This window comes from Rattus norvegicus, chromosome 3 (assembly GCF_036323735.1).
Source record: "Rattus norvegicus strain BN/NHsdMcwi chromosome 3, GRCr8, whole genome shotgun sequence".
NCBI classification, from domain to species: Eukaryota; Metazoa; Chordata; class Mammalia; order Rodentia; family Muridae; genus Rattus; species Rattus norvegicus.
Genome location: NC_086021.1, coordinates 95,517,351 through 95,537,808, shown reverse-complemented (window position 1 = coordinate 95,537,808; position 20,458 = coordinate 95,517,351). Strand labels below are relative to the sequence as shown.

At 35.1% G+C, this 20,458-nt stretch overlaps 1 protein-coding gene across 1 annotated transcript; it reads left to right on the top strand.

The window, feature by feature from the left end:
* Positions 1-2,995: 2,995 nt before the first annotated feature.
* On the top strand, positions 2,996-3,931 carry Or4c117 (olfactory receptor family 4 subfamily C member 117). Its single transcript, NM_001000354.1, has one exon. It carries the CDS (start codon positions 2,996-2,998, stop codon positions 3,929-3,931), a length of 936 nt encoding a protein of 311 aa, NP_001000354.1.
* The last annotated feature ends 16,527 nt before the right edge of the window (positions 3,932-20,458 follow it).

Genomic DNA, 20,458 nt, shown 5'->3' with positions numbered 1-20,458 from the left:
AGGATACACTATGTACTGAAGAAATCATGTCTTAATACAGCCTATAAAATAAAGTATATTACTTTGTAAATAAATGTAATGAAAAGGACTTAGCAATGTACTATATAAAAGTAAGGATAAAATCTAAAATTAACTTTTCTGCTCTGTGTCATTGATTCTTTGAGACAAACTATTATTAATATTTGACATCTCCTTCTACATTCCAGTTTTCTTGATAATTTTTATATTATTTTTAACAAAAGAATTTTGAAAATCCTCCCTAGTATATCATTTGCACAAATGAAACCCAAGGCTTATAGAATTGTTAAGAATTAAAAAGTAGCTTGAGTCATGCTATCGATAACTGTGTGGGTTTTGGTCTGAGTGCTATGTCAAGATTCGGAAATAGTTTGACTCTATTTTCTATTTTCAGCAATATAAGAAATACCAGGCTTCATTCTGATGCTTCATGCATGCATTACATACAATTATTACAATATATGTGTATAAATATTTTCACATACATACATGTAATATAACAATATATGTATACATACACTGCTAGATACATATACATATGGATATATTCATAATATACATTCATGAAATGAATGCTAGAGTCTGGCAGTCCCTACCAACTAAGTTACAGTCCTAGCCCCAACCCAGTGAGTTTCATTTGGCTTTTTTACAGGAGCATGAACACCTTAGCAGTGGTTATACCACTGAAGAAAATGTCACTTCCCTCTCTGCAACCATTACATATACGTATTCATGCATATGTATATATACATGCATAAGTATATTTGTATACATGTACATGTGTTCATGTGTGTGTATGTGTGTATCAGTGTATATGTGTATGAAAGTAAATATTCATGCATAAAATTTTATTATACTTTTGTGCTGTTAATACATGATACAACAGAAATCTTTTAAATTATTTTTGAATGAAAATATAGATATATAATCTTCCCTTTCCCTTTTCTCACTTCAGGTTCTTCCATATAGCCCTTAGTTCTTTCTTAAATTTATTGTTTCTATTTATTTAATTTTTGTTTCATACACAAACACACACTTTCCTAAATATATAAATACACCTTGATCAGCCCATACAATGTTATTTTTATGTTTATGGTTTCAAGCTTATTCACTTGATATTAGAAAACCAATTGGAGGCTCTTTCCCTGGGGACAAATATTTTTCCCATTCTCAGCATTGCTTATTTGTTTATAGTTTTGTCTTGGGTTGAGGCCCATGATATTTTTTCCTTCTCCATTGGCATGTCCATTAGTGTAATCCTTGTTCAGGTCTTGTTCTGGCAGCCATGCCACTGAGATGTCTTGGGTGTAGCTTCTGTGATCTTACTTGGACATAAATTTGACAGAAAACTACAGTTCTATAAAATCTTAAAATTTTTTGTCCCCTTAGGCCTACTCAGAAAGAGAGAAGTCATGCCAGATACCAGAAACAAACCAACTATTTAGGACTAGTAAAGTAATGGATCTTGGAGGAAAATCCACAACCAGCACTCTCCTAACTACATTCTTATTATTTTTCCTTATATCCATAATTAAGTATTATCACTCATCAGAGAAATGTCTTCCTGTTATAGACAAAGACCTTTGCAGAAAACTATAGATATGCCATGAGGCTGACATTATGTGGAGAAAATTAATTTGAGAGCTGGAATATTTACCCAGATGGTTCATGAAGATTTCTGTGGGTAAAACATCTGGCTTTAAAAATGAACCATTTTCTCCCGATATTTGTACTGACAATTACCATGAGTAATATTTCGGTATGTTCAAGTTTAATCTTATTGGAGAATTGGCAAGTAAGCTGTTTATAAACATGTTTTATAGAAAGTTTATGTGAATTGCAAACCATACATTTCAAAGAATTATGTTTTCTGAGAACAGTTGTATTGTATAAACAAATGGCAAATAATTGAGTCTCAAGAGTCTAAATTATGTTCAACAAATAATTTTTCATCATCAGTTATGTGGTGCTACTAGTTTTATCATCACTGCTTCTGATTCTTGATCATTTTCTCTCTTCTCTTTATAAAATGAGTCATTAATTCATGAACCACTTGATAAGATTCTTTAAACTTTAAGAAGAGTGGGAGATAGCAACTATTCTGAAGTTCTCACTGAGTAAAAAAATTCCAATCCCATACTGATGAGACCCTCGTAGGAGATCTCATGTGCATTCAGTCCAGTATCTCCGAAAAAAAAAAACAAAAAACAAAACAAAAAAACACAAGATTGTCTTTTTTTTAAACCCAAGGTTGTCTTTTTTTAAACCTCAACCTGTTTAGTTATAATTTTAGTATAATAAAATCAAATCAATGACTTTGCCTCATAGTGTTGACTAGAAAACTGAGCCATTAGAGTACTTATTTTTGCTTACTATTATTGCTATTTTTTACACTAATTTCATTTAGTTTGCATGGAATCATTTAGAAATTCTACTCTCATTTAAAATGCTGAATTAAATGTTAATTTTCAACACTTTCAACTGATGTGTCTTGAAAAGTGCTGAGTATTTCTCACAGAGTTCCCTGTTCCAGGATGAATAAGTGCCATTATGATTTGGTGACTTAAACAATTTTATCTTGTAGCCAAGATTTTCAAATGCACACCAAGTACCTTTTGCCTCTTTAGATAGAGGTAGTGTGTGAATTAGTTATCACAAACTCCTTACAATAGAGTTGGCACACATGACTGGTAATCCTGACTTTTTCATAATATCTAGATTATGGTTTCAAAATGAACTTTAATGTTTCAATCCAAAAATTCTCAATACATTTATAATAAAACATTTCTCTTCTATCATACAGAGTTGTTTAAATCACCAATGTTCAAACTGTAGCTGTTTAAAAACGTTTCTACTTTTAACATAATTCTACATTTTCTAGAATTTATAACATTCTGTTCTCAATTGTAATAGTCTTTTTTCTCATTACTGCAGATTTTCATGAACATATTTTAAATTTATATTCTTTTTGAGAACCATGCAGAATCAGAGTTTTGTCAATGAGTTCATACTCTTGGGGCTTTCTCAGAACCCAAAAGTTGAGAAAATACTATTTGTTGTATTTTTATTGGTCTATATTGCAACTATTGGGGGCAATATAATGATTGTGGTGACCATCATCTACAGCCCTGCACTGCTGGGCTCCCCCATGTATTTCTTCTTGATATTCTTGTCCTTACTGGATGCATGTACTTCTTCTACTGTCACCCCCAAGATGATTGTAGACTTCTTCTATGAGAGGAAGACCATCTCCTTTGAATGTTGCATCACACAATTGTTTACCAGCCACTTCTTTGCAGGAGTTGAGGTGATTATCTTGACATCTATGGCTTATGACCGCTATGTGGCTATCTGCAAGCCTCTTCACTATTCTTCAATCATGACCCGGAGGCTCTGTGGCACTCTTGTAGGGGTGGCCTGGACAGGAGGATTCTTACATTCTATCACACAAGTTATCTTTACGTTGCAGCTACCATTCTGTGGACCCAATTTTATTGATCATTTCATATGTGACTTGTTCCCATTACTGCAGCTTGCCTGCACTGACACACACATTTTTGTCATTTTGGTGTTTGCTAACAGTGGCTCTTTCTGCATCATTATCTTCTCTTTGTTGATTATCTCCTATGGCGTCATCCTCTTCTCTCTAAGAGGTCACAGCTCAGAAGGACGAAGGAAAGCTCTCTCAACCTGTGGATCCCACATTACTGTTATGATTTTGTTCTTTGTCCCATGCATGCTAATATATGCACGGCCTTCATCTGCCTTTTCCTTTGAGAAAAACACACTTATATTTGCCTCTGTCCTGACACCATTGCTCAATCCTATGGTTTACACTTTCAGAAATAAAGAAATGAAGAATGCCATCAGGAAAATGAGTAGGAAATTAATAGTGGTTTCTAATACATTTTAAAATATTTCTTTCCATGCTGGATTAAGGATCAGTGTGGAAGAGAACTCTCTATACAAGCATTAGGTCCTTAGTTCCAGATCCCATGTCAGAAGCCAGGTGGTATGAAGATTACTTACTATATAAACAGGAGGTCCTGAAACCATATGTGAATCCAGGTACAGCAGAGTAGCTTTAACACAGTGCTAATGAAGAAGAAACAGGTGCATTACAAAGGCTCAAAGGATTGCTCATCTAGTAGAGAAACAGTGTTCAAGGTCCAGTGATAACTGGTCCCAAAGAATTTAGGTATAGTGTATACCCTTTATAGTGTAAAGCCCTTTCCTTTCTCTATATTCATGTACACAGGCATAAAACCTTCTTCCTAATCTGCGTACATTCATATTTATACTATCCACACCTAGACACAGAGACACAATCACAAATGAACAGAAAAGTACAGTTGGAAAATAATGTAAAAATTAAGCAGTCATTATTTTTAAATAAACATTGTGATTATTCATTTACAGAAAAGAATGATACCATTTAATATAACATATTTCAATTGACCAATAAATATTGTCATAAGAAAATTAAAGATTGTGCATTTTATGTTCATGTAAATGTAATGGTATATTAGAATAGGCTCAAGCTTTAAAATGCTTGCCCTTCCTTTACTCTATGTTTTATTTCTAAAATTTTGAAGGAGTGGGAGAGAAGGCTTGGAAATTAAAAGGAATTTTTGGTATTCTATAGGACGTTGATTCAATTTTCTTTACCCACATGATGGTTTTTAAATGTTTGTACTCCAGTTTCAGGGGATCTACCATTCTTTTCTGGCTCCCAAAGGCTGCAGTCACCCCTGTGGTATACAAATGCACGTGCAAGTAAAACAGCCACACATACTTTAAAAATAGTTGGCAATTATAAATGTGCATTTGACTTTAGAAAACTACTGAAATAATTTTAAGGAATAAAGATTTCTAAGGGAAATTGTGAGACATTAAATGCTGTAAATGCAGAAATATTTTGACAAATAGAACCTAAACTTTATGCCTGTGTTATATTACTATAATGTGGGTTCACTCATTTCTGGGAGAAATTTTGAGTTTGTTCTTAAATTTGATGACAAAGTATTACAAGATGAGCCAGATTTTTTGGGAGGTAAATTGACTACCGCAATCTAATGAGCCCTGTGACCCAGTTCAATAGGAAAATACTCATAAGCACTTTCTGACACAGCAACACCAATGACAGGTATTAGGCATGTGCTAATAGAATTAGTCCTGGTGATATGAGTAGGACTAAAATATTGACACAGGACTCTCTGAGCTCCTCCCAATGTTTGGTTGAGTCTCTGCATCTGTTTTAGTTAACTGCTAGATAAAACCTTCAGCAGACAGTTCTGCTAGGCTCCAGTCTGCAAGCATAACTATGTTTGTTACTCCTTAATTTTAGCTGACAGAGCAAATGTACAGGAGCCTACAAAAGATACATGAGATTGTATTATTTCCCATTGGAAAGTGAATGAAGAATTAGGACAGGGTTTACCACAGTATCTGGACAACCTGTCTAAAGCATAGATGTGCTAAGGATATTTGTCCACTTCTCTGTGCCTGTCCTGATTTCTTGATGACCCTTCCCTATACACAGAAGTTTCTGATGCTGAGTTGTTCTTTTGCCCCCCAGGAATTAGCTGAAAACATGGAGCTCTAACACACTTTGTTCTATCAATAGCTTTATCAAGCTGTGAATCTGGTGTTTCAGAAGAAGTCATTTAATAAAATGTTATTCTGACTACAATGTCATAACCAAAATAGACTTATTTTTGTTTCATTACATTTAATTCAAATATAATTTATATTACTTTAATACCCAATGACCAATTGGGAACTTTACAGGTGAGGTAACAGTAGGAAAATAAAATTCAATTTTCTTTCTTTTTTTTCTTGTTTTTTTTAAATTTATTTATCTTATGTATATGTCCATCACTGTCCTTGACCCACCAGAAAAGGGCATCAGATCCCACTACAGATGGTTGTGAACCACCCTGTGGTTGCTGGGAATTGAACTTTTGGAGGAGTAGCCAGTGCTCTGAACCACTGAGCCATCTCTCCAGCCCCAGGATGAAAGTTTTATCGAAATAGACACTGTAGGGAGTTAAAAAGTGAGGTTTAAGGCATCTAAGAGTTCCCTGGGAATTTACTGGCACAATTCTTTGAAGATCCTAATTAAGGAAGGCTGGTTCTGATTTTAGATAGGGCTGCAATGCAAACTAACTTTGGACATCGTATCTTCAATCAACCATTGAGAAAACTTACTGGTCAGTGTGATCTGTTCTTTGTAACATTTACCATGTTCTTTGTAACATTTGTTGCCACAACTCTGACTCTTTGGCTTCAACCACAGCAAGAGATATGGTTTATTTATATTTGTGTATTGTGTGACTGTATGTATATCTGTGCATAAAGGCACATTCCTCAGCTCCCATGTGGAGGGGAGAGAACAACTGATGGGTTTTTTCTCTTTTTGTCATGTTGGTCTTGAAAACTGAGCTCAGCTTGTCAAGCATGCTGTGTTTCCACTCACCTATCCTGGCTGGCGTATTGTTTTCTTTCTTTTTTTTTTAAATTTTTTTATTATATATTTCTTTACTTACATTTCGAAGGTTATTCCCCTTCCCGGTTTCCTGTCCATAAGCCCCCATTCCCTCCCCTTCCCCTCCCCCATACGGGTATTCCACCTATATATCTCCCTTACTGCTCTCCCCCATATTCCCCTTTACTGGGGGTACAACCTTGGCAAGACCAAAGGCTTTCCCTTCCACTGGTGCCCCAACAAGGCTATTCTCTGCTACATATGCTGTTGGAGCCCTGGGTCAGTCCATGAATAGTCTTTCAGTAGTGGTTTAGTCACTAGAAGCTCTGGTTGGTTGGAATTGTTGTTCTTATGGGGTTCCAAGCTCCTTCAACTCTTTCAATACTTCCTCTAATTCCCCTCAAGGGGGTCCTGTTCTCAGGTCAGGGGGTTTGCTGCTAGCATTGACCTCTGTATTAGACATGCTCTTGATGTGTCTTTCAGGAGAGATCTATATCCAGTCCCTTTACGCACGCATTTTTTAGCTTCGTCAATCTTATCTAGTTTTGGTGGCTGTATATATATGGGGCACATGTGTGTCAGGCTCTGAATGGCCATTCCTTGAGTTGCTGCTCTAAACTTTGCTTCCATATCCCCTCCTATGAATATTTCCCCCTTTTTAAGAAGGAGTGGAAGCATCTGCATTTTGGTCATCCTTCTTCTTGAGCTTCCTGTGGTCTGTAGAATTCATCTTCGGTAATTTGAGCTTTTTGGCTAATATCCACTTATCAATGAGTACATACCAAGTGTATTTTTCTGTGACCGAGTAACCTCACTCCGGATGATATTTCCTAGTTCATCCCATCTCCCTATGAATTTCATGAAGTCATTGTTTTTGATAGCTGAGTAGTACTCCATTGTGTAGATGTACCAAATGAAGACACTTTTATTCACACTAACTTTAAGAATTCGCTGAGGTTGTCTTAACAGATGTTGCTCATCTTTTTGTTCTGTTTTCTGTGTTGATTTTGTTTAGGCAAGTTAAAATTCATCAAAATATTTTAGTTTTGAGGCACTGTAAACTATATTAATACTTTGTTGACTTATTTTAGCTACTGTAAAATTTAAATACAATTTATTTGTTTTAGTTAGCTTTTTGTAGTTTAATACTTTGACAGAGGGTCTGACTATCTAGCTGGCCTTTGACTCAGATATCTGCCAGGCTTGGCCTCTGCATTGTAGAGACTGAACATATTCCTCATCATAACTGGCCATATTTGAATAATTTTTGTAAAAATATTGTTAGTAGTAAAGGAAATAAAGAAAGTGTATTTTCATACCTGGAAGCAGGTAATAGAGAATTATTTTTCAATTAGAAGATGGAAATTATTCCACTCATAGCTCTGAGTGTCTGCAGAAAGAATCAGGGGAGAGCATGTATCAGCAGCTTGACAGCATACCTAAAAGCTCTAGAACAAAAAGAAGCAAACACAGCCAGGAGGAGTAGAAAACAGGAAACAATCAAACTCAGAGCTGAAATAAACCAAGTAGAAACAAAAAGGTCTATACAAAGAATCAACAGAAGCAAAAGTTGGTTGTTTGAGAAAATCAACAAGATAGATAAACCCTTAGCTAGACTAACGAGAGGACACAGAGAGTGTGTCCAAACTAACAAAATCAGAAATGAAAAGGGAGACATAACAACAGAGCCAGAGGAAATTAAAAAAATCATCAGATTCTACTAAAAACGCAGATTCTACTAAATACAACAAATCTTGAAAATCTGGAGGAAATGGACAATTTCCTAGACAAATAACAGTTACTGAACTTAAATCAGGAACAAATAAACGATTCAAACAACCCCATAACTCCTAACGACATAGAAGCAGTCATTAAAGGTCTCCCAACCAAAAAGAGCCCAGGTTCAGATGGGTTTAGTGCAGAATTCTATCAGACCTTCATAGAAGACCTCATACCAATACTATCCAAACTATTCCACAAAATTGAAACAGATGGAGCATGACCGAATTCCTTCTATAAAGCCACAATTACTCTTATACTTAAACCACACAAGGACCAAAGTAAGAAAGAGAACTTCAGACCAATTTCCCTTATGAATATCGATGCAAAAATACTCAATAAAATTCTGGCAAACCGAATCCAAGAGCACATCAAAACATTCATCCACCTTGATCATGTAGGCTTCATCCCAGGCATGCAGGGATGGTTTAATATACGGAAAACCATCAACGTGATCCATTATGTTAACAAACTGAAAGAACAAAACCATATGATCATTTCATTAGACGCTGAGAAAGCATTTGACAAAATTCAACACCCCTTCATGATAAAAGTCCTGGAAAGAATAGGAATTCAAGGCCCATACCTAAACATAGTAAAAGCCATATACAGAGACACAGTCAGAATACAGCAAATACATAGGTGAATGCCAGCAGCAAACCACTGAACTGAGAACGGGACTCCCGTTGAAGGAATCAGAGAAAGGACTGAAAGTGCTTGAAGGGGCTCGAGACCCCATATGAACAACAATGCCAACCAACCAGAGTTTCCAGGGACTAAGCAACTACCCAAAGATTATACATGGACTGACCCTGGGTAACAACCTCATAGGTAGCAATGAATAGCCTATTAAGAGCACCAGTGGAAGGGGAAGCCCTTGGTCTTGCCAAGACTGAACCCCCAATGAATGTGATTGTTGGGGAGAGGGCGGTAATGGTGGAGGATGGGGATGGGAACACCCATATAGAAGGGGAGGGGGGTTATGGGGATGTTGGCCCGGAAACCGGGAAAGGGAGTAACAATTGAAATGTAAATAAGAAATACCCAAGTTAATAAAGATGGAAAAATAAATAAATAAATAAATAAATAAATAAATAAATAAATAACAGAAAAGAGAAAAATAAAAAAGGAACTCATGGGAATTCCTTATTTTACTTTTATTGGATTTTTTAAAATTATATTTCAAATGTTATCCCCTTTCCTGGTTTTCCATCCATAAACTGCATTCCCCTACCCATACCCCTGTTTCTATGAGGGTGTTCCTTCACCCAACCACCCACCGTTTCTTGCCTCCCTGCCCTGACGTTCCCCTACACTGTGGGGTTTAGTCTTGGCAGGACCAAGGTCTTCTCACATTGTTGCCCGACAAAGCCATCCTCTGTGACATATGCAACTGGAGCAGTATAGTCTCCTTGTGTACTCTTTGAATGGTGGTTTAGTCCCTTGGAGCTCTGGTTGGTTGGTATTATTGTACTGATGGGGTTGCAAACCCATTCAGCTCCTTTAATCCTTTTTCTAACTCCTCCAATGGGGACACCCTTCTCAGTTCAATGGTTGGCTGTGTGCATTCGTCTCTGTATTTGCTCTGGTAGAATCTCTAGGAGACGGTTATATTAGGCTCCTGTCAGCATGCTTTTCTTGGCATCACTATATATTGTCTGGGTTTGGTGACTATACGTATATGGACTGGATCCCCAGCTGTGGCAGCCTCTGAATGACCTTCCCTTCAGTCTCTGCTCCAGACTTTGTTTCTGTATTTCCTTCTATGAATATCTTTGTTCCCCCTTCTAAGAAAGACTGAAGCATCTGCACTTTGGTCGTACTTCTTGAACTTCATGTGGTCTGTGAATTGTATCTTGGGTAATCAGAGTTTTGGGGGAATATCCACTTATCAGTGTGTTCATACCACATGTGTTATTTTGTGGTTGGGTTACCTCACTCAAGATGATATTTTCTAGTTCCATCGATTTGCTTATGAATATCATGAATTCACTGTTTTTGATAGCTGAGTAGTACTCCACTGGGTAAATGTACCACATTTTCTGTATCCATTCCTCTGTTTAAGGACATCTGAGTTCTTTTCAGCCTCTGGCTATTATAAATGAGGCTGCTGTGAACATAATGGAGCATGTGCCCTTGTCATCTGTCGGTGCATCTTATGGACACATGCCCAGGAGTGTTATAGCTGGGTCCTCAGGAAGTACTATCTCCAGTTTTCTGAGGAACCTCCAGACTGATTCCCAGAGAGGCTGTACTACCTTGCAATCCCACGAAAAATGGAGGAGTATTCTTCTTTCTCATATCCCGGCCAGTATTTTTTGTCACCTGAGTTTGATCTTAGCCATTATGACTGGTGTGAGGTGGAATCTCAGGGTTGTTTTGATTTCCATTTTCCTGATGATGTTAATAATTTTTTAGGTGCTTATTGGTCATTCAATATTCCTCAGTTGAGAATTCTTTGTTTAGCTCTGTAGCCCATTTTTAACAGGGTTATTTGATTCTCTGGAGTCTAACTTCTTGGGTTCTCTTTCTATATTTTGGATATTAGCCCTCTACAGGATGTAAAATCTTTTCCAGATCTGTTGGTTGCCATTTTGTCCAAATGACAGTGTCCTTGCCTTGTAGAAGCTTTGCAATTTTATGAGGTCACTGTTGTCAATTCTTGATCTTAGAGCATAAGCCATTGCTGTTATGTTTAGAAAATTTTCTCCAGTGCCAATGTGATTGAGATTCTTCCCCAATTTTTCTTCTTCTAGTTTGAGTTTATCTGGTTTTATGTGGAGGTCCTTTACCCACTTGGACTTGAAGTTTATACAGGATGATGAGAATGAATCGATTTTTGTTCTTCTACATGCTGACCTCCAGTTTAACAGGCATCATTTATTGAAAATGCTCTCTTTTTCCAAGGGATAGTTTAAGCTCCTTCCATCAAAGATCAAGTGAGTATAGGTGTGTGGGACCATTTCTGGGTCTCCAATTCTATCCCACTGATTTACCTGCCAGTCTCTGTACCAATACCATACAGTTTTTATCCCTATTGCTCTGCAATACAGCTTGAGTTCAGGGATGGTGATTTCCCGAGAAGTTCTTTTATTGTTCAGGATAGTTTTCACTATCCTGGGTTTTTTGCTATTCTAAACGAATTTGCAATTTGCTTTTTCTAATGCTAAGAAAAATTGAATTGGAATTTTGATGGGGATTGCATTGAATCCTTATATTGCTTTGGTAATTTTTTGTTTTACTGTGTTGAAAAAAAATATTTACCCAACACAAGGTTTCTACCCTGCTTTTGACCTTTCAAGATACACAACTTTATTATTTACGATATACCTCAGCTCTAAAGCTAGACAGATATGTACCCTCTATGCTGCTAAAATCTATTTTCTATTCATATCTCCAAGTAATAACTTATCATGTTTTATCTAGGATGTTCTTAACTCCAGTTGATCAGCCCTCATTACTGTGACTCTTAACCCACAGGGCTTCTCTCCTCTTCCCAGCTTCTTCTTTCTCTTTGCATAGTGTTTTCCAAACCCAAGTCAGGGAACACCAAGCCCTGCCTACCTCAATTCTGTCCAGCTGTATGCTGTAAACATCTTTGTTCAACAATCACAAATAACTTGGGGACAAGTTCACATAACCTCACTTGAATCTTCCAAACTCATCTCTGGGGCAACCAGGCCTCGGGGGCATGCCCTTAGCATTATAATACATAGCAACAGATCAAACCTCTACATTACTGTTCTATTGCTTATGTATTATGTATTATGATTTCTGTTTTCTGTGAATTCTTTCAGTTGCACTTTCTCTCTCTCTCTCTCTCTCTCTCTCTCTCTCTCCCTCTCTCTCTCTCTCTGTGTGTGTGTGTGTGTGTTTGTGTTTGTGTGTTTTTCTTGTGCATTTTGTTTACTATCTTTAAATTATGGTTTGTTTGCATTTATTGTTCATCTGTTTGTTTTCTAAAGAGAAAGAAGGAAGATGTGAGGGAATTATGGGTTGGGAGGTGGGAAGGGATGGTAAGAATCAGAGGATGAGAAATCACGATTAGAATATATTATATGATTACATTATTTACAATAAAATTCATTCATAACATATATTCCTCATAATATGTATCACAATGCATTTTCATAATATTAATTATGTTATTTCACTATAATTCTAAAGATAGTATTAATATATAATTAAAGAAAGCAGTGCAATGAATATAAATATATTCAGAATACTTGAATGTGAGGGTTAGGGATAGAGATATTGTGAGGATCAAACTGTGACAATTATTTAACAAATGTCAACTCAATTTATATAAGATATAATTCATGTTAGGGATTTTTCCTGTGTTGGGACAAAGAGTAAATTTCCATATAAAATAAAAATGATCCTTGTATCTTGAATTTATTATCTTTAAAAGTCATGGCATTTCTGGTTATCAAAATTCATAGGTTCTAAAATGCGTTAGGATGAATGTTTTTAATTGTATAATACAACAAAATATTAGGTGAAGTTTTTGAAGTATGGTAGAAAAATCAACTTCAATGATTTTGCTTATGTCCTAGTCTCATGACTGTATTCTATAGTATTAAACATCTCACACACAATTTTTTCAGATCCCATGAAAATGATACATGAGCACAGATGGTCATAACTCGCTTTTTATAGTTGATACCATATAACATTTGCTTCAATCTACTGTGGCAATAATTCCTCCACCATCTGTCTTAGTTAGAATATCCATTGCTAAGAGAAGACACCATGACCAAGGCAACTCTTATAAAGGACAGCATTTAATTGGAACTTGCTTACAGGTTCAGAGGCCTATCCCATTATCATGGCAGGAGCATGACAGTGTCTAGGCATGCAAGTTGCCAGAGGAGCCAATAGTTCTATATTTTCATCAAAAGGAAGCCAGAAGACCACTGTATTCAGGTCTCCAAGCCCATCCCTACAGTGACACATTTCCTCCCACAAGGTCCTATCTCCTAATAGTGTCAGACCTTGTGCTAAACCTATTTAAACCACCACACCATAATAGACTGTATGAAAAACTAAAATCCTGACATTTTAAATTTCTGGTTTTATGAATTGCTTCTCTTATAAAAAGAAATACATTATTTTTATGCTTTTAACAGTTTTGTGGCTTCAATGAATGTAAGTTTGTTCCACTGAGCTACAAAATCTCTAGTATAAAGAATACAGAGAGTCCTAGACCATTTTGTTGGAAGTTTGGATGGCAAAATACTGGAATATAAACATTAGAGGCCCAACTCAGTAAGTCTCAGAGTGATTCAAAGACTCTATTAGAAACTGTAATTTTTGAGCCAAGAATCTGGCTGTATTCTGCTTATGTCCTGAGTGTGTGGGTAAAAGTGATTTTAAAAATAATGATGTAGTTTATTTGGTAGATAAATTTTAAGCAGAAAGAACATTTAGGCTGTAGCACATACTCAAGTATGCAGAGAAAAATGGGAGAGAGATAGACCAATATATTTTTAAGTGTGGGACTTATTGGAAAAGAAATAATTCAAACAAATTAATTTTGACAGACTACATGTCTCTGAAAAGAGGTTTTAAGCTACAAAGACATTCCTCTTACCATTCACTAGAATGATAGGAAACACGCTATTTAACCATGTCTCATCCATTACTGTTTCCAACTTATAGAAAAACAAATACATTTGAAAGTAGAAAGCTTGATATAAAAATGGAGTTGCGTTAAGTCCAATTCTCTTGAAACAACTGCCAAAGAAAGTGACTTCTCTGGACTACACTGTCAGTGTACAGAAGCTCACATTGCTGCTGAACAGTGGTGGGCATTTCCATATTATGCAGTCTTAGAATATTGCACATTGGTACTAGCCTTGTGGGCTTGGAAAAATGTAAGAATTGAGGGTCATGTGATCTTGATCAATTGTTTTATAAAGATACTGAAGGTTTGCAATATATAGAGGGCTTTTGACATTCTTCCAGCAGCTTCTGAAAGGACACTGAGTAACCAAATAATGTGAAACCTAAGGTACAAAGGAGACATCAGGGTTCTTATGGCGCCAGGGCATGGGACATGGACAGAAGTAGTTTCCAAGCAGGAGTATAAACAACTGAGGAGAGAGGATGCTTATATGATAGGCAGAAGAGCTAAACTGGAAGAGCTTTCTTGTGCTTTTATATCTCAAATGATTCTAAGTCTCAAATGCCACAGTGTAGGAAGTTGAAGACTTTGGAGTTGGATCTGTTGTTCTTGCTTCTGTTTTGTTATCACTTAGTAGGATTCCATACCTTTTTTTTTTTAATGAAGTAGAAATAGTTACTGTGTGGAATTTTATGTAGGAAGTAGATAAACTACTTATTGTTCCATATGAGTTCACTCACAAATAAGAACCTGTTGAGATCATTCTACCATCCAGGGCAGTTTTCAGAGTTCCAAAACATGTTATACAATTTGCTTTGGGAGAAAAATTAATGGTCTTACCAGCTGTGGATATGGCATACTAGAATACTGACCCAAAATGGAAGATATATTCACTGGTACAATGGTAGCATGGATATTTTGAGGTTAACCAAAATGTTTCAGAATAGATTTTAGATGTATTCAATAAAGGGTATTACTTAGCTGGTACTGTAAATTTGGTCATAGGTCTATGGAAAGGATTACAAGTCCTTGAAGAGCACCCACTGTAGTTTTTCTAAAAGGACATTTTGACTAAAAATTGTGTGTACCCATTGTCCAGTGTACTTCTTACATATTGTTGAAGTAGCTTCTTTTCACAGTGGGTAGGGGCTTACAACTCTGACATTCTGAACTTAAGTACCCATTAAATGCATTAAATGCTCTCTTTTTTTTTTGTTTTTGTTTTTGTTTGGAGCTGGGGACTGAACCCAGGGCCTTGCACTTGCTAGGCAAGCGCTCTACCACTGAGCTAAATCCCCAACCCCTTAAATGTTCATTTCTAAACGGAACAGCTATATTATTCCCTCTTAATTGAGGGAATACTGTGAAAGAGAGAGCAGAAAAACTGTCGGAGTTGGGGTATGGGAAGGAATGTTATGAAGTGTTGTCTTTTGTATCTGACCAAGCCATTGTGATTATGAACAAACAGCAATAGGAGATAATTGCACAGCAATGATATAAAACCTTTCCTTTCAACCTTGCTTTATGGATGGGGGAGACACAACCTTGCTTTATGGATGGGGGAGTACCACTGTTTCACTGAAGAGATTTTGACAAAATAAGGTTTACTTGAAAGAGGTATCATTTTCTTTAGGCAAGTAGCTACAGGGAAGTTTCTAGTTTTTATTACCCAATTTGAGAATTAACTTTGGGTTGAAGTATTACAAACACTCTGGCGATTGCAAAAGCACACAAACTTATGTCTTTGAAACTCCTGGGGCCAAAAATTGCCCAAACCTTTGGGGAGCTAAGAATAAGTCTCATAGGTAGATGGCCTAACCTATATTAAATTCCACTTGTGATTACAAAAGAATTTTGGCTCCTTTACTTTTCCTTTATTCTCAATCTTGAAGACAGCACAAGAGAAACACTTTACCCTTTAATACTTTAAAATCTTCTACTTTCACTGCCAGGGATTTTTCTCTTTTAAATGTAGAATGAAGAATTGACTACAATCATATCATTTTGGATAACATTTAATGAACTGGTCTCTAGAGTACAAGAGATGGCTTTTCTCAGATTATAAACACACTGACACGTGGTGAGTTTTCTAAGTCATATATTATATTTTCAGAAATGATTTTTACATTGTGATGAAGTTCCTCAAATTTTGGGTTTGTGGTCATTTTATTACATTTCATACAAATACTTAGTTTTCATTTTACTGCTGTATGCTGTTATTTAAAGTCTGGTGCTTTCAGTGGGAATTTTTTGGGCAAAAACAGGGCAAAGAGCAGTGAATAATAAGATACTCAAGGAGTCCAGAAATAGAACCTCAAAGTCAGAACTGTTTAAGTCCAATAAATAACAATTGTTGGAATGTAAATGCTCCCCTTTTCTATTTCCTTCTTTCCTTCCTTCTTTCCTTCCTTTCTTCTTTACTCCCTTTTATTCCAATGATCTCTTTCTTTAGTTCTCTTCCTTCCCTCTGGTTATTTGTTTCTTTTCTTTAATTAAAATAAACATATTTTCAACTTTATACCTAAAGCAAATCATTAAAGCCATAAGCTTTTTTCTTCTATTATCCCTCAAATAATATGTTTATTTTGGTTTATGTTCTCTAAAACATTGTAATTTACATACTAGTATCCAAAATATTCTTATGCTTGCATAACCTTGAGGCTGTTGTAGGGTCACAGTATATTAAAATGTTGCCAAACTATATAGTATTAATAATGACTATTATAAAATGGTCTATTTCCACCCTAACTCATAGTACACAGAAGAAACACTTTGTTTTCTGAGTGACTTAATTTACAAAGTGAATTGTGCTGATTCATATCCACCTCTATTTCCCTAAGCATTAGATTTCTGCCTCTGAATTCTTCAGAAAAAAACTAAATTGAAGCTTTGAACTGCTCCAGTTCAGCTAATTTTATATCTTGTCTTATTTCTTTCTTAAAATGAGCTGAATCATCAAGACATGTAAAGAGAATTACACAAGAAGAAAGTCCTCTTCCATACATTTCAAAATAGGAATATGGGTAAATTTGAGATATTAAAGGACTCAAGAGAACATACAGAGAGACAAAGGATTAATAATCTGAGGGGAATGCATTTCTTATAGAGTAATGGAAAGGGATTTTCATTGCAATGCAATAATATTTCATTGGTAGGTAATAATCTTAAATAAAATATGATAGACCTATTAAATTTAACATAAAGACAGTTTCAAATAAGATTTATAACCGATGATTCTCATTGCAATAATATTTAAATATTTATTTGAAATTAATTTAAAATTAATTGCTTAGAATGTCAACCCCTCTGTTCATCCCTGATTGTTTTAAATGTTACACACAGTTTACACAGTGTTACAATTAGTTTTATTGCTAAGATTGATGGAAAATAATGGGAAATAGGAATAGTTGGACACAAGGCAATATACATCCCAAGTCCTCAAGGTGATGGTCAAATGAGGGTCAGATCTTTACTACATAGCAATTAGTGAAAAAATGTTGAAGGAAGTTATTATGCTGTTGGTATCTGACTTACTATCCTAATGAATGATTGACAGCTTCACAAACTTTACTAGACCTTTAAAGTTAATCTCATTTTGTGAGTTTTATTTTGATGTTTGATTTTAAATATTTTGATCATAGTTATAGCACATATTGCAAATAAATTCTAAATTTTTAGACAGAATATCACCATGTAACTATGTTTATAGCCCTAGCTGTCCTTGAACATACTCTGTAGACCAGACTATCTTCAAAATCACAAAGATCCACCTCCTGAGTGTTAGGATTAAAGATGTGTGCCACTATACCCAGCTAATTCTCACTTTTGGTCATGTGCTATCTTCTATTTTATATAATGTTATAGGTATGATATTAATGAGGACTTAATTTTCCTATCAATTTGTCACTTAACACACTGGAAACCTGCATCATGGTTCAGGTCTTTCTGTTAGTGTTTAAATTATAGTATCATGTGATTGTAATTTGTTAAGAGTTTCATTTACAAATCATACATACTATGAATGTCTTAGAGCATTTTTCAATACTCTGAACTACATAACCTTCTAATATAAAACTTTATTTTATTTTTAGAATATAATCTGAACCCTGAGATCAGTACAAGAATTTAAATGTGCCTATATTTGGAGATTATTTTCTAGTAAGTTTTAAATAATACAATTAAAGCATGTATTAATTTTCAAATAAGACTTTAAAATATTTCGTAATTATTTTTACATTAATGTTTGTGTAGATGCTATTTTAAAAATACTGACATTAATATATGTATCCTTCTTTTGTTGGTTATGCGGCATATCTTGAAATAAATTTTAGATTTGGCCAGGTATAGAGACACAAGTTTGGAGGTGGAGAAAATGAGATTTGGACTTTAAATTTTTCCAAGGCTAAACAATGAGTGTGAGTCTAACCTGAACTATATCAGAACTGGTTAGGCCTCCACAAAAATGACGAATAATTAATTTGATCTTTAGGGACCAAAGCCTTGAAGTCTGCTAGCTCCTACTACATGTAAAGATCTTTTCACTATTTTTCTATTTTGGATTGTTTGTGCATGTGTGTGTGTGTGTGTGTGTGTGTGTGTGCACACAAGTATGTATATGTATGTATTCACATGGATGTACATATATGTGTGTGTGTATATGTGTGTGTTGTAAAGAAAATTGACAAATATACATCATGTATGACTATCCGTTTGCTGTTTTACTCTCAGCACCTTGTCCTATAATTTTAGATTAGCATAGATTACAGAGGAGAGAAGACTCCAGGAAATCACACAGAAGAAGCTTGTTTGATACTGCCAGACTTTTTTATTGTGCATCCATGTACCAAGATTATGAAGAAAACATGGATATATTTGCCTTATCGAAATAACAATGTTTACTGATATTTACCCTAAATTTCAACTGTTGCTCTTTTTTATGATATAGGGCTCAATTTAGACTATACCTTGTATTTGGTTCAATCATCTTTTAAAAAAGATCATCATCCTTGTAATCATAAACCACAATTACCCTACTATCCATTGTAAATATCTAAGCAAAATATTAAGATACTGTTTTAATGGAGATATGGCAGTGCCAATGTTTTTGGCAGTACTGAGCATCTGAAGTAGAATATAGAGAATAAAGCTAAGATTTACTCAATTTTAAAATTAACATTGGGTCTTGTTTCCCTTGAAACTTCTCCCTCTGTTTGGTTTTCTTTGTAAATGAAAGGTGTCTGAGTCAAATGTCCCTGTGAGCATCTTCCATTTACAAGTAAATGACATACTTCTAGAGTTTTAAGGTTTCCTTAACACTAATAACATTTGGATATTTTCAAATGGACTCTCCTAGAATTCTTGTAGATGAGTGGGTAAACTGTTTACAAATATATTTTTATAGTTTTATTAATTAATATAAATTTCAGATAGTACATTTTGTAGAATTAATTTTCTTTTAGCATTGTATATGTTAACACTGTATAATAAGCAGCAAATAAAGAAGTGTCAAGACTGGCATCTTTATTCAATGAGTTGTTTCCCTTCTTTAGCTTCCCATTTTCACAAAATAACATAGCTGATTGGTCCATGGTCTCTAAACCATCAGCCTTTTACTTTGTTGCCCTTTTCAAGATATGTCATTCAAGCAGTAACAATGTAAGATGCTTTGATGTCCAAAAGTAGGACACAGAAAGATAGCCCACACACTAAAGTTCTTCAGATAAAAAAATCCCACCATTTCTGTTTTTACATCTTGGGGAATTCAGTTTAAGCTCCTTTCCTTTATATAAAAATATCAACAATAACCCCTGCAATGTACTAGTGAATGGAACCTCGAAAAATGGAAAGTAGGGTTTTTTTTGGAAGTATTGTGTTTTATCACCTGATATCAGCATGATTTTAATAAATTTCTACTGATGTTTTCAGTTGATCACTTAGCAGTGAAATTTGAACACATAAGACCCATCACATGTACCATGTACAGAGCTAAACACTTCCTCCACCAAATTTCCTATTTAAAAAAGATTAATTTATTTGAGATTTAAATACATGTTTTGCTTGTCAACACATTGAAGATGTAGCAATGGTTTTACATGTCCTTACAGGACTTTTGTCTTTTCTAGTAATAACAGAAGAGGCAGGGCCATTGCCGGCCACTCACTGAAGGCTGCTCCGCCCTATGGTGATGGAAGGCATACTTCATGAATTCTGTTGTTTTGCTCATATCTAGGTTTAATGTCAAAAGACATGCTAATCTTTTACTTCTAGAAGTTGATAAAAGCTGACCTTTCAAAAATAAAATGTGACTGTTTTAAAATATTACATAATTTGTCTCAATTTCCATTTAACATTCTATACAACGATACAAATCAAAATTGTATCATTGATTTGATTCATTTGATTATTTCTAATATCTTATTGTCAATGGTAACAAAGTCAATTATTATAACAGCATAAAGATAAAACAACTCGATGGTAATTTTTTTTTCTCTTGTCCCTATTTTTTTTTTCTTTTCTTTTTTTATTAACTTGAGTATTTCTTATATACA

Bases quoted from the DNA above. Each gene is read 5' to 3' on its own strand.
- Or4c117 (NM_001000354.1), top strand. From the start codon at position 2,996: ATGCAGAATCAGAGTTTTGTCAATGAGTTCATACTCTTGGGGCTTTCT.